The 15,000-nt window shown below is 48.4% G+C and overlaps 1 protein-coding gene across 1 annotated transcript in view; it reads left to right on the forward strand.

The window, feature by feature from the left end:
- Nucleotides 1-15,000, forward strand: part of camta1a (calmodulin binding transcription activator 1a) — a 430,378-nt gene that overhangs the window by 380,928 nt on the left and 34,450 nt on the right. The window contains exons 8-13 of the mRNA XM_062540165.1: nt 2,050-2,202; nt 2,272-3,030; nt 3,067-3,880; nt 3,965-4,478; nt 5,343-5,469; nt 7,201-7,335. Of these exons, the coding sequence (XP_062396149.1) occupies nt 2,050-2,202; nt 2,272-3,030; nt 3,067-3,880; nt 3,965-4,478; nt 5,343-5,469; nt 7,201-7,335 (2,502 nt within the window). The remainder of the gene's footprint in view (nt 1-2,049; nt 2,203-2,271; nt 3,031-3,066; nt 3,881-3,964; nt 4,479-5,342; nt 5,470-7,200; nt 7,336-15,000) is intronic.

Below are 15,000 nucleotides of genomic sequence, written 5' to 3' on the forward strand. Positions count from 1 at the left end.
GAGGGAGGGAGACACGATACTCACAGAGAGAGAGACATGGAGGGAGACAGGACACCCGGAGAGAGAGAGAGAAGGGGAGGAGGGAGATGGGACACCTACAGAGAGAGAGACAAGGAGGGAGGGAGGGAGACAGGAGGGCAATAGGGAGAGAAACGGGGAGGGAGGGAGACAAGACACCTGCAGAGAGAGGGAGGGCGAGAGGAGACCCGCAGAGAGGGAGAGAGGGAGGGAAGGAGAGAAGAGGGCAATAGGGGGAGAGACAGGCTTAGTATTCCTTTATTAACCCAATATTTAAGTATTTAAACACTGCAAAACAATAACATCCAGTATTACAGCCTTAATGTAAACAACTTCAGTACATACAGACGTTAGTGCAGCCCACTACTTCACATTTTAAAAACTTCCATCCTCCCCAACCACATATGCAGAGCTATTAAGGGGGAGTGTGAGAGAGAGATGTGTGTGATGAGTGTGTGTGTGTGTGTGTGTGTGTGTGTGTGTGTGTGTGTGTGTGTGTGTGTGTGTGTGAGGGAGAAAGAGAGATAGATAGAGAGAGATGTCGCTGTGTGTGTGAGAGAGAGACGTTTGTGTGTATGTGTGACATAAAGAGAGTGTGTGTGTGTTTGTGTGTGTGTGTGTGTGTGAGAGAGAGAGAGAGAGAGATGAAAAAGAGAGGGGGTGAGGAAAATAAGCAGGTTAAAAAAACACAGAGCAGAAATGTTTGAGAAGTGTCAGATCTCAGGCTTGTGTTGTGTACCAGAATAATCCATTAGATCTGCTCAATGCCCTATCTCCCCTGGTACAAGTCAGACATCACATTAATGCAACTGGTTGTGGTTTATTTTAAAGCTCGCTTCACACATTTGCATAGCAACTGAGCTCACTAGCATAATCGTCATTGAAGTCATGATGCCATTTCTTGTCCTCTATGCTCCCAGAGTTTCTATCTATGTACACAACACAAACTGAAATAACAGCCCCAAAACAACATCAAGCTACCACCACATAGCACGTAATTATGTCATTCACAACACCCACTACCTGAAACCTTTACACCTGAAGAATATTTTTAGATGAGTAATGAATCGAGGCTCATATGGCCTTTTGGAATGTGTCTTTTGTGTTGCCTCTTTGAATCCAGTAGTTAGTTCCACCAGGCTGAGCATTCCAAGCTATCCATGTGTCGAGCAGAAAGTCTCTTTGTGTGAATATACAAAGTGCTGAGTAAAAACAACAACAGCAACAACAACAAAAAAACATTCCTACACAGCAATTCCGCCAGTTATGGATTTTTTGTGGTTCTTCGTTACTAAGGCATTGTGGGTAGCTGTGTGCTCTGTCTGTTGTTAAGGCTTGGCAGCTGACGCATTGCTCCCCAGGTTCAAATTATTGGACACGGGTATGATTGAGCGCAGCAAACACTTTGCTTTTCAAATTCCAAACAAAGCATTTCACAGGTCCTCCCAGGCAAAAATCCATAGAGACCACATGTGTTCAATCACACTATCACACAAATGGCGTAATATATTTTTACAAATTAAAGTGAAGTTCTTTTGTATTTCATTTTTCATGTTTTCAGTTCCTATACCCTTGCCAGTTTATCTGTGTGTAGGTCTGAGTGCTTTAATCTTGATGTATGTGATGCATACAGCATATTTCTGCTGCTTTGTGTTTGCATTTGAGCAGTAAATTAAATTAGATACTCTTCAGCAAGACAAACAGAGTAAAATATGGAACCGAATGTGCATTCGTTATGGTTAGATTACGAAAAACCATGCAAATGTATGCGTGCATGTATACCTACCGAAACTGTTCATTTAGATGACAAATCTAATTTAACAATCAATTGACTCTGTCCATGTGAGCACTGTTATTTTTCTTCTAACATTTGTTCTTCTCAATCTCTCTTTTCTCTCTGTCAAATGCGTGTGTGTGTGTGTGTGTGTATGTTCCTATGTGTGTGTGTGTGTGTGTGTGTATGTTCCTATGTGTGTATGTGTGTGTGTGTGTGTGTTTCTACGTGTGTGTGTGTGTGTGTGTTCATCACAGGCGCGGGCAGCAGCGTGCACCACAAGTGCAACAGTGCCAAGCACCGCATCATCTCCCCCAAAGTGGACCCGCGCTCCAGCAGCTACAGCAGCGCCCACTCCGAGCTCCAGAACAGCGACGTGTCCGAGGGCAAGACCGAGCACAGCCACGCGGGCAAGAGCTCCGCCGGCGGGGGAGGAGGAGGAGGAGGAGGAGGAGGAGGAGGAGGAGGAGCGGGAGGAGGAGGAGGTGCCCGGGAGAAGCGCAACGGCAAGGTCCACAAGCCGGCGCTGCTGCACCAGAACAGCACGGAGGTGTCGTCCACCAACCAGGTGGAGGTGCCGGACACCACGCAGAACTCGCCCGTGTCCATCAGCAGCGGGCTGAACAGCGAGCCGGACATGGCCGACAGCCCCGCCGTGGTGGGCGGCATGGGCCACGTGGCCAACGTCATGGGCGGCCTCTCCCAGAGCGTCTTCATGTCCGAGGTGACCGGCGACCCCGTCTACAGCATGTCGCCGTCCGGCGGGCCCAACGCCCACATCATGGGGCCGGACGCGGCCCACGGCCTGGTGCTGGCCGTGGCCTCCGACGGGCACAAGTTCGCCTTCCCCGGGGCCGCCGGGCCGGACGGGAGCGGCGGTCCGGTCGGCGTCGGCGTGGGCTCGGACGGCCTGTCCATGCTGTCCGCCGCCGGCGATGAGCTGGTGCTCTCCAGCAGCCTGGACTCGGCCAACCTCAAGATCTCCGAGACCGCCATGAACTTCGACCCCGACTGCTTCCTCAACAACCCCAAGCAGGGCCAGACGTACGGCGGCAGCGCCATGAAGGTGGACGGCTCGTCCGGCAGCGCCTCCTCGTCCTCCGGCGCGGGCAGCTCCAACGGCAGCCTCCAGCACTCGCCGTCCGTGTCCGACTCCGGCTACGGCTACAGCGCCGCGCTGGTCAAGAACATCAAGACGGAGGACATGTCCTTCGAGCAGCAGCTGGCCAAGGAGAGCGGCTACCAGGTGGCCAGCTGCGGAGGCGGCGGCGGAGTGTCCTGTTCGTCGGGCGGCTCGGCCCAGGGCTCCCTCACGCTGACCCCCGCCGGCTCTCTGCTGCCCTCCGGTGGAGGCCTGAGCCCCAGCACCACGCTGGAGCAGATGGACTTCAGCGCCATCGACACCAAGCAGGACTTCTCCGCGTCCGTGGCCACCTCGGTGGGCTACGGCGTCCACGCCATGTCCAGCCCCCACCTGGCCCACCAGGGCCGCAGTCCCAGCTTCTTCCTGCAGGAGGCGCCACAGACCAGCCAGGCCCAGCAGCAGCAGCAGCAGCAGCAGCAGCAGCAAGGCAGGTCCGGCACGGGGCAGAAGAGCCACCTCTCCCTGGAGCACAACTCCCACGACGGCTCCTACATGGGCCTGCAGGTGGTCAAGACCGACTCGCCTGGCAGCAACGGCCACCTCCACCACCACCACCCGCACCAGAGTCAGCACAGAGCCAACTGCAACGGGGTCTCCCCGTCCGAGGCCCAGGGTCAGGCCAGCTCGCTTCAGCTGCTGCAGTACCAGGGAGGCTTCCCGGGACTGGGGCCCGAGCACGAGGAGGTGGTGGGCCTGGAGCAGCAGGGCGGCGGCCAGGCCGGGGCCACCGAGAACGGGGGAGACGGCCTACTCAAGCCCGGGGATCACCTCCAGGCCTGCGGAGGAGGAGGAGGAGGAGGTGGAGGAGGAGCAAACGGTGACGGTGGAGGCGGCGCAGCGGAGCACTACATGCAGCAGAACGCGGAGGGCGGAGGAGGTGGCGGAGGCGAGGGCATGAGGAACGGCAACGGCGGCAACACCAACGGCACCTCCGCCCAGCAACAGCAACAGCAGCAGCAGCAGCAGCAGCAGCAGCAGCTCCAGCCGCTCCTCCAGGGGGCAGGCCTGGTCCAGGGGCTCTACAACAGCGTGGCGGCCCACCAGGGCCTGAGCGGCGGGGGTGGAGGCGGCGGAGGAGGAGGCTCCTCCGGCAGCATGGAGATCAGCCTGGACCACTTCGACATCTCCTTCGGCAACCAGTTCTCGGACCTCATCAACGACTTCATCTCGGTGGACGGAGGGGCCTCGGCCGTGGGGCCCGGCGCCACGCTCTACGCCCACCAGCTGGTGGCGCCACCGCCAGGCTCGGACGGCCAGGCGGGCGGCGGCGGGGGCGCCCAGTCCCAGGGCCAGGAGGACGGGGGCAACAGGGGCACCACCAGCTACAGCCCCGCCGAGCTCTGCCTCCAGTCCTGCTGCAGCCCCCAGTCCCTGGGCGGAGGAGGCGCGGGAGGAGGCGCAGGGGAGCAGGGCTCGCTGGCCTACATGCAGGTAGCCGAGGTGGTGTCCGCTGCCGTGGCTCAGGGGGCCCTGGGGATGCTGCAGGCCACCGGCCGCCTCTTCATGGTCACTGACTACTCCCCCGAGTGGTCCTACCCTGAGGTGAGTCTCTCTGCACTAGTCCTCAATCGCACTCGCCAGATCACATGCATATACAGTATCCTCCACATCCTTCTTATGCATATACAGTACACTATCCTCCAGATCCTTCTTATGGATAGCTTTTATTTACAAGGACACAAGGATACAAGGACGTTTATTTGTCACATACATAGAAATGCTAATGTAAAACATGTAGTGAAATTTCGTTTGCTGTTCAGCTTTTTCTGTGCGAGTGTGTGAAGAAGAAAGATCAAGAAATATTTTTTTTAATAAATAGCAAGAGAGAGTATACTGTAAAGTGCAGTGTGTGTATCTGTATGATTGACAGCTTGTTATGAATACTGACACAGCAAAGTCAGTATTCATAATTGTTGCTGTAACTGGTGCTTCTACATGGTACCTAGACTACCTACAGTAATGCATGATCTCAGTCAGTCTGGCTGTGGTTTAACTCTATAACCAGCAGAGGGAAACATAGTCCATGTTTGTCAGGAGGAAAGCAAATTTGGTGCAGTTCATATTATCCACCACTGCGGGGCAGCAGTGCAATTTGTAAAGCATTGACATGGCTTCTGAAAATACTCTAGCCCTTGTGACCATTTGAGTGTGTTTATGAGAAGAGGTTCTTAGAACCAAACCATAAGCATCCTTGTTTGAAAAAGCACACTCAAGCATGAGTGTTTAAAAAAAGCTTAAGTGGGAGTTTGTTTGTTGTGGACAAGCCACCTGCTTGTTCAAGTGAGGAGATGAGGAGTGTGTGTGTGTGTGTGTGTGTGTGTGTGTGTGTGTGTGTGTGTGTGTGTGTGTGTGTGTGTGTGTACGCGCTAGAGAGTGCAGATGATGCTGACTCTGTGTGTTTCCTAGGGAGGGGTGAAGGTGCTCATCACTGGCCCCTGGCAGGAGGCCAGCAGTAACTACAGCTGCCTGTTTGACCAGATCTCTGTGCCCGCCTCCCTCATCCAGCCTGGAGTCCTGCGCTGCTACTGCCCTGGTGAGGAACCTACTCCAGTCAACTATCTATCCATCTATCTGTCTATCTATCTACTGTATCTACCTATCTATCTATCTATCTATCTATCCATCCATCAATCTATCATGGTCAAGGTTACAGTCATATTCTAGTGGAAAAAAACATGGTCATAAATACTTAATATCACTCAAACACTCTATTACTTATACTCTACCCATCAACACATGGGTGCTTGCATCCTTCCAGACTAGCTCATTATTTCCACAGCACACTGTTCATATACGTTATGATCATATGTGTTTTGTCATGTTCATAGTCGTGTGATTAGACATACACACATACTGATTATCAAACGCATATCAATGTCATTAATTCTCATTATTAAAGTCTCTTTAATAATAGGCACTAACTGTGCTGTCATAGTGATGTGTGCCTAAAACATCTGGTATTCCACTATGTACTGTAACATTGATTAGGTGAGATTGGATTAGATTACATTCAACTTTATTGTCATTGTGCAGAGTACAAGTACAGAGACAACGAAATGCAGTTCGAGTCTAACCAGAAGTGCAGAAAAGTGTGATGTGAACACAATAGACAGGTAGTGCAGTGTAAACAGTATATTACATGTAGTGCAGTGGAGACTACAGGAACCTGATAAAAAAAACTGATTAAAAAAATGGACAGTATGTGTACATTCAGGACTGTATACCCATCGGCCTGTAGATGGTGGTATTAAAAGAAAAGTGGTCAGGTGGATTTCGAGGGTATTTCATCTGAACTCTCTGTAGTCAGTAATATTCTAAGAGCAGTAGAATATGTCTGTTGTTCTGTCCAAAAACATGACCCTTTTCATCAGTCCTCAAATGAATTACTGTAGGTTCCCCCATAGTGCATGAGTAACCAGTGCACTGATAACTGGCGAAAAGCCAGTGAATTTATTAATCTATTATAAAATAACAGTGAATGATGTCTTACAAAATCTACTACTGCCAAGGAAATCTAATACTGAGTATATCATGTTGTAGAAATAGGTTAGGAGGTGTGTTTTTAAGTATTATTTGTAATGTGTGTTATTAGTTGATTATAGTAACAGCATTTTCACAGTAAATTATACAGTCATTTAAATTAATTATGGATTAATGATGAGTGATATGCCGTAGGAAATGAGCCAGCTTCAATAATTATCACTAAAGCCCTGTGAACATAGTGAGACACAGTGAAAGAAACCAACTATGCAGGGTTGTGTGCCATCGTCAATATACTGTACATTTAAGTCAACCTACAACCTACAGCCTACAGAGTGTGAATTCTATAGACATAGCAGTGTATACAGCATAGTGCATAATGTATTTCGGAGATGTGTATCAAACTAATGGAGATGAATATATTCAGACTCACACTATTTTGATATTCCAAATGTTGCAACAGTAATAAAGCTACAGGCACTGTATGAGCATGGCACACTTAAATGAGTACCTTAGGCACATATCATCACTCTGTGTCCTCTCAAACACAAGCCCAAAGGGAAGTCGGTCAATCATAAAATCTCCACCCCTACTTCCCACATAGACATGATTCTATTCATTTCAAAAGAACATTTATCTGATGTGTTGAGCTTCCCACCACATGTGCTCCCAGCTCCTCTGAGCATCTGATCTGTCCAGATGTTGTCCAGTCCTCCATGTTCCACAGGCCACATGTTCCCCCAGCAGGCCCTGACTCTGTGCCCCTCTGTGTCCCCCCCTGCAGCCCATGACACCGGGCTGGTGACCCTGCAGGTGGCGGTCAGCAGCCAGATCATCTCCAACTCGGTGGTGTTTGAGTACAAGGCCCGCGCACTGCCCTCCCTGCCCTCTTCGCAGCACGACTGGCTCTCTCTGGACGGTAGGACCTCTGCTGGTTTCTATCTCTCTCTCCCCTCCCCCCCACGCTGGGAGTCTCTCTTTGTGTGTATGTGTGTGTGACCTCTGTCTTTCTCACTTTCTTTTTCTATCTATCTTTCTCCTCCTGTCTTTCACTATCTTGTTTATGAACATCATCTCTCTTTCTTACTTTCTTTCGTTCTTTCTTTATTTCCCATTCTTTTTCTTGTTTTTTTCTGGATGTGAGAATTTACTTTGGCTGTTGTAATATAACTTAACCACTAGAGGGCGAGCACGTTCAATGTTTCTTTGCACGCTGTTGTGAGCAAGCCTATATTGCAGCATTGCCAATGAAATTAAGCATACGTTCAGACGTTTACACACTTGGACCTGTTTAAGCCTGACCCGTGATTACAATCTCTGATTTGAGAAAAACAATAAGACACACTTTATCTCTCCCTTTGACAGATAGTAGGAGGTGGACTATGACAGATAGGCTGTTAAGTCCCAGACCAATTTATCAGAGTTGAAAGGGGTTTTGTTTGGCTGGGTCAGAGACAGAGAGTTTGTTGATAGCAGCAAGCTTGTTAAATAGATGGAGGGATCTCAGAGAGACATCATAAGGGCAGCTTTGAAGCGTTTTGGTACCCCCACCCCACCCCACCCCTGCAAATTCACCTTCATCTGAGGTCAGGTGAGTGACCCGGAGAGGACAGATTGGAATGGTTTGGCATTTGATGTGGTCTGAGGGGAATGGGCGGTTCAGGGACGGTGGCTGCAGAGGGCCATAAGAGGATAGATTGGGGTTTGTTTGTCATTTGATGTACTCAGAGGGAGAGGATCAGCGCTGCTTCACTGCCAGGGCTGCTGACCTCCATGTGTGGGTCTCTACGTAAGCTTCTCCTCGGACACGCACACACACAGAGCATTTATCTCATACACCATGCAAATCTCTCTCCTACACCAACCAACTGGGGCCATTTATCTACCATTTCTCATGACACTAGTGGTGTAATGTTGAAAACCACAGTTCTGAGCATAATTGTCCAACTTTTTTGCATGTGTACTGACCATGCTCATGCAGTGTTGGTAGCATATGGAGAGGATTAAAAGATAAGAGTTTTGGACACTGGTGAAAGAGTGTTGATATTTTAATACTGTTTAACAAATAGTGTTGTGTGAGTGGGTGAACACTTTGTGTTTGTTTTCAGGTTTATGGAACCAGGGATTGAAGTGTATTGGCTTTGAATTGTTTATTACTCTTTCTTTAAAGAGCATGACCATAGTGGGATAGTTATGGATTACATACATACCAACGCATGGGATTCCTGAAACTGATTGAACAGCATACAGTATCACACTCTTAAAATAGAAATATTGTCAGTGTGGGCCATATGATGGAATGTACAGTATGTTCCTACACGCTTGCCAATGTATACGCATATACACACATACACACATACATTTATACACATATAAAGACCATATAGGAAGTTAAAGGCACTATTTTGGGGTTTCTCAGCATGAATAGTACATCCCGAAAAAATGACTTCACATGCGGTCTTAGGCCATGTCTATCAGCTGTTTTCAAAAGACGTGTTGTAGGATTTTATTTATTTTTTACTGTCCAATGTGATTGCGATTTGAATCCATCTAATGGTCTCGTAACTGTCTCTGTGCTGCCTCTCACCCCTCATGTGGGAGACGGTGTGTCTTATTCCGCTCCCAGCTTCCCGCGGCGGCGCTCACTTCGGTGTCATCCGTCTGTATTAACCTCCCATCGCCAGAGAGCTTATTCCTAGATCATCCCATCACGGCTGGGATTTACAGCCCCAAAGCCCCAGCGCAGATCAAACACGAGCCACCACACATGTCCCTGCGCCGGACACGCCGACGGAACAGAGGCTCCGGTGTCAGAGCACATCAAACACGGACACGGGAAGAGGGGGGAAAAAAACGGCCGAGGGAGCGTGTGATTGATGCCACGCACGCTAACCTTGAGTCCAGCCATGGACGCTGCAGTCTGCTTATCCTGATCAGCTGATGGGGGGGGGCACATCAAAGATGGGAAAAAAAGAAAAACATTTGATCATCTGATGGGGTACATCAAAACATGAACCCAAAAAACCTCTGACACCATATCTGTGCGCTGTGTGATAGATGCCCACAAACACGCGCTAACCTTGAGTCCTGCCATGGACGCTGCGGTCTGCCTGTCCTGATCAGCTGATGGGGAGTCGGACATTGTAGCCGACGAGGACACAGGCTCTGTGGGCTCCGCCATAGATGCCCACAGGAAGGGGACGTAGACAGATCATCGGTCAGTGAGGGACATGCATCACTGGGGGGAGTGGACATGGGAACTTACATTAGGGGCCAGCAGGGGTCGAAGGCCCTCGCCATCCATCACTGGGAGGACAGGTGGCGGCACATACCTACTCACCGCTAACATGTTACTGTAGACCGCAATGAGAGAATGACAGATTGTGTCTAGGAGTGTGTGTGTGTGTGTGTGTGTGTGTGTGTGTGTGTGTGTGGAGGGGGGAAGGGAGGAGTGAAACAGAACAAATGTTTGTGTTTGTGACTGAATGGTGTGTGAGTGTGTGTACATTAGTCAGCAAAGAGAGGTGGAGAAGGGAAGGAGGAGAGGAAAGCAGGAGACAGGAGAGGAAGAGGAGAGGACGAGGAGGAAGAGAAGAGAGGAGAGGAAGAGAAGTGGACAGGAGAGGAAATCAGAGGAGGAGGAGAGGAGAGGAAGAGAAGTAGAGAGGAGAGGAGAGGATGAGAAGTGGGGAGGAGAGGAAGAGGAGAAGAGAGGAAGAGAAGAGAAATAGAGGAAAGGAGAGGAAATGAGAGGAAGAGGAGAGCAGAGGAGTGTGCTGTTTTTTTTGATGGTGTTTGTCTGTGGAGGTGGGGGAGCGTTTGTTGGTGCAGTGTGCATTGACAGGATAAACTAGGGCATGGCTGAGGCGCTCGGCAAAGGGACAGCTGCAATGCAGACAGCCCTAGAGGCAGAGCAGGAGAGAAGGGGGGAGGAGGAGGAGGAAGAGGAGGAGGAAGAGCACACTGGCGGCTCGAGACTGTGTGTGTGTGTGCGTGTGTGCGTGTGTGCGCGTGTGCGTGTGTGTGTGTGCGTGTGTATGTGTGTGTGTGTGTGTGTGTGTGCAGCAACGACCCGGCTTCCTCTGCCATTCATACACCACTACTTCAGCTGCTCCATTCACACAGTCTCACACACACACACACACACACACACACACACAAACACTCAAACATTCACATTCAGATGCACTTTTATGCTAAAGGGCCTGTGAATGCACTGAAATGTAAACAAGTGCATAAACAACACATGTAAACACATACACAAGTGCACAAAAGCACTCATACAAAGACTACACAAACACGTGCACACACACACATACACACACACACACACACACACACACACACACACACACACACACACACTCATACACACACACAAACAGACATAAAGACATGCATATACACATATAACTCAGGGGCCAAAGGAATGTTGACTTCCTGATGTGCAGTCTCCTTTTGAAGCCTTTCAGCCGACTCTTGTCCACTCACTTGAGGGCCTGCTGTGGAGCGTGTGGAATCATTTGATATGGCTACCCTTCAGGTGGGCTTATTTTAAGTTGGACAGTGAAATCAGACACTGTGGGAGGCTTGTGTCATTGTGCCTCTCTTTCCTTAACTGCTGCTCTTGCATTTGACAGAGTTTTGGTCACAAAAACAGGAGCTGATTTATTGAAGTTGTAGTCTTGTCTGATTGCAATGGTCACATTTGGCTGCATTCATTCCCACTGTTTCAGCTGCTGTTGTAGCCGCCTTACTGTGTTGAAAAGCCGCCAGCAAGTGTGTGTGGAGTGCTTGCACAAGGAAAGAGGTTCATGTCTAGTTCAGTCGGTTTAGGAGAGGCCCTGGACCAGAAAGCTAACTTAATTAATAGTAATGGGAGTTGAGAAAGAACATCTAGTCTAGACATTGTGTAATGTGTTTTCTGTGTGGGCTGTGTGTGTGTGTGTGTGTGTGTGTGTGTGTGTGTCTGCCTTCCTAGTTGTCACTTAGAACAGACACAACAACTCTGAAAGTCCACTCCAAATGAGTTAGATTGTTGAAACAAACAAATGAGATTGCCAGTGCACAAACTTGTAAGCATCAACGAAGGGAAAATGCCATGCATGATTTCATACAATGGAACTCACCTTGAACAGTTACATCCACTGTGGATTATACAAGAAAGCAGTAGGCTATTATTGTCTCTGGTGGTCATGATGTATAAATGAAGAAATTAATGTTGATCATCCACAAATGAATGTTGATCATCCACATGTGGATCCCATTGACATCTATGATAGGGATTGGGAAATTATATTGACAATGTGTGTGTGTGTGTGTGTGTGTGTGTGTGTGTGTGTGTGTGTGTGTGTGTGTGTGTGTGTGTTATTACTATTATGGAAGTGTGGTGCTTTGTGCAAATCTTGCGCTATGTCCATGGGTCGTTCCAAATAACTCCACTGCCTTTATCCTCGATGATGCATTGAAAACCGATGAAGGCATGAACGAATGCTGCGATGTGAGGATAGTTTCCTTTAAATAGGCTCCTAGTCACAAGTCCACCTATACCACATCTCTTTCAAGTCCACATTCCATAGCTACACTACGCGTCTCCTTGCCTGGGAGTATGCTATGATGTGCTAGTGGCACAGCTGCCCGGCTTGATTTGTCATAATGCAGAATGGGGGAGGGGGCGCTTTTTTTTCTCCGCAGCACTGCAGGTACGGAGCCACGGGCAGGACAAAAAAACCGGCAGAGGTAACAGAGTTGCCTCGCGTTGTAACCGTGATTTGATTCATTGTCCACACAGCCAATAGATTTCTGATGTGTAAAAAAAAACATTGTGCATCAATACGAAAACGATGACATGGATCACTTAAACAAATACTGTAATAAGCATGGCGCTATGTTGTGAACTCGTAATTTCAAGCCCACACATTCGAACAACGGGAGTTCTGCATGCGGTGTCACAGTGCGGTGGGTGTGTTTGATAAACACTGTAACGAGGAGCCTAGTCGTGTAGACAAAGCGAGCGTTTCGACATTGACGTTGACAGCAGAAAACGACGTTAAGCTGCATTTTACGCATCAACGTGTCGTTTTCTCCATCGCGCTGACAAGTATTTAATTCACTAAAATGCACTTGTAACAAAATGATTCAAGAGCTGAAACTGAAAAATGAAATCAATGTACCCACCTCTGCTCCGTCGGATCGACGATTAGAATATATGTACTTATTAAAAACAAAAAACACTTAACGGCAAATTATTAATAGTAATGAGAGCGCCCAGGGGCGCGTGCTTTTAAAAGGCGCGATGGCTGGTGGAAAAACTAGGGCGTCTGTTTACCTGCGGCACGTGGGCACCGCCGTCTACTCGTGGCGAGATTTTTCCTTTTACTGCAGGCTAGCGGGGGGCAGAGTGGTGGCGCGGGAGGGGGGGGGTGGAGGCGGGGGATAGAGAGAGGAGAGGAGGAGGGGGCCACGGGAGTACGACAAGTGTGCGGGCTTAATATTTCTGTCTTCTCCTACACGTCGCTCCTGCACTTTTGTACCATTGTTTGTGCCCGCAGTTTAGCTTGTAGCTCTCTCCCTCTCTCCATCTCTCCACGGATTCATTATTGCCGTTCATGACGTCATTTAGCGCTACGATAGTGTGGAGAAATTGCATGAGTGAGATGCAGCAGTTGGGACATTGGTCAGGATGCCGATGAATGACATCTGCTTTTGCTAAAGACAAGGGGACCGTTTGCTTTGCAAGGGGAGTCTACACATGGACAATGAACTAGAAGGTTGGATATGTTTAAGCAAATATTGTCTGTGTGCATGTGTGTGAGTGTGTGTTATCTGCCGGTAACTGACTGGGGAAGTTGCTACTACAAACCTGGGATCTCATTTGCATCAATTTACAGTGGAGGACTAAGTTCTCTGTGCAGTTCAATGAGTGATCCGTCCGCGGCGTTGCCTACTTGTTGTGAAATATCGCCTTGTGTTAGCCTATGTTTTTTTCTTTTTGGTTTCAGGTTATTTTCTAGGTTTAGTGTGCAATGCTTTCTGAGAAACGTGCGTTTAGTTTACAACCAAAGCAACTTGTATGGTTACCCAGTGGAAATGCCGCTACAGCTCTTTTCCCTAAGCCATGCAGTGTCCGAAGCACTGTAATGGCAGCATTAAAAAACATTATTTTTAAAAAAACATCTGTATCAAGTTCTTTGAAGAGTGTGTATGAGACACATGTTAACACATACCACCCCGAAGCAAACACCTTCTAAAAAAAAATAAAGTTGTACCAAGAGATTAAACAATGGCCGAAATTAGATTGCATCCACGTGCCTATAAGCGAAGGCTTTATTCCAGAATAAATGTTTATCTGCCAAGCAGAAAAGGTGACCTTATACTTCTCTAATATTATTACAGTCAGTTTCCCCATATAATTGCTATTCCTTGAACTGTCCCAGGGTGATGAATGGTACATTTATAGCCATTTCAAGTTATGCATTTAGGTTAGATACGTGTAAAGATAAGGCTTCAAAGTGAAAGCCTACACTAATATTCGATGGATAGTAATGGTCTGTCAAACTTTCCTAAAGGTGAATTCTGTACGTTATTTTCTGTCTAAACCGATTGCGTTTTGGTAACTCACCTTCCCTCGAATAACACATTTAATACAATCTCATACTGGACTCACGCCAAGCTACAAGCTTTGTCCCCTTGCGCCGACAACGTGATTATCTTGGCAGAGGTTACAACTACATGGTCTTTGCACACCTGTGCTATTTCATGTCACAGCTTTTCAGGCTGTTAATCTCTATAGAGATTTTTTTTTATTATGTCGAAACCACAGCTACGATTAATCCGAGGTAATTTCAGCCGTCATTCAGTGTTAGTTGCTGTTTTCAGCACCATGTGACATGGACAGCGACGCGTTGATCGCTGACTGCTGTTATTGCCTGCCTGTAAGCGAGGGTGAGCCGGCGCTGACCTAGAACTACAAAGACTGTTTGTTTCGACTAAATATCGATTAAACTTGTCAAAGACATTGCTTTATATCTAATATTGTTGCATCCAGCAACCTGTTGATATGCTTCTTTATATCGCCCCCTCGACCTGTGCTGACAAAACTTTTCGAGTCAAGTGTACTCGGCTGTCAGAAACTTCTTGACTGCAAGTCTAAAAATATTTTGCAAATAGATGTATTCGTCAGTGAAATAAAGGGCACATACACAGTGTTTTTCGCTCTTTGCTTTTTAGTCTGTGTGCTTTGGTCTGGGCAAACGGTGAGTGTGGACTTCGTCAGATCAGATTGGTCCTGGTCCATGCTCTCTGCATGCCTCTGAGGCTCCTGTGGGAAATTGCATGGAGCTGAGCTCTGTCTCCTCCAGACACGTCATGGCACAGTTGTTTGCCTCTGACTCTGTAACATAGCCTGCTGGGCCGGGCAGGCCAAGCACCAGGTCCACAAATACACATGTTTAAAAAGCTCTCCCCTGCTGGTGGCTGTGTAGTTGATTGTGCAAGGGCCCTCACACACACACACACACACACACACACACACACACACACACACAGTCTGACTGGTGTGGAGGCACAGCTCTCCTCTCTATTG

Source organism: Sardina pilchardus, chromosome 7 (assembly GCF_963854185.1).
Source record: "Sardina pilchardus chromosome 7, fSarPil1.1, whole genome shotgun sequence".
NCBI classification, from domain to species: Eukaryota; Metazoa; Chordata; class Actinopteri; order Clupeiformes; family Clupeidae; genus Sardina; species Sardina pilchardus.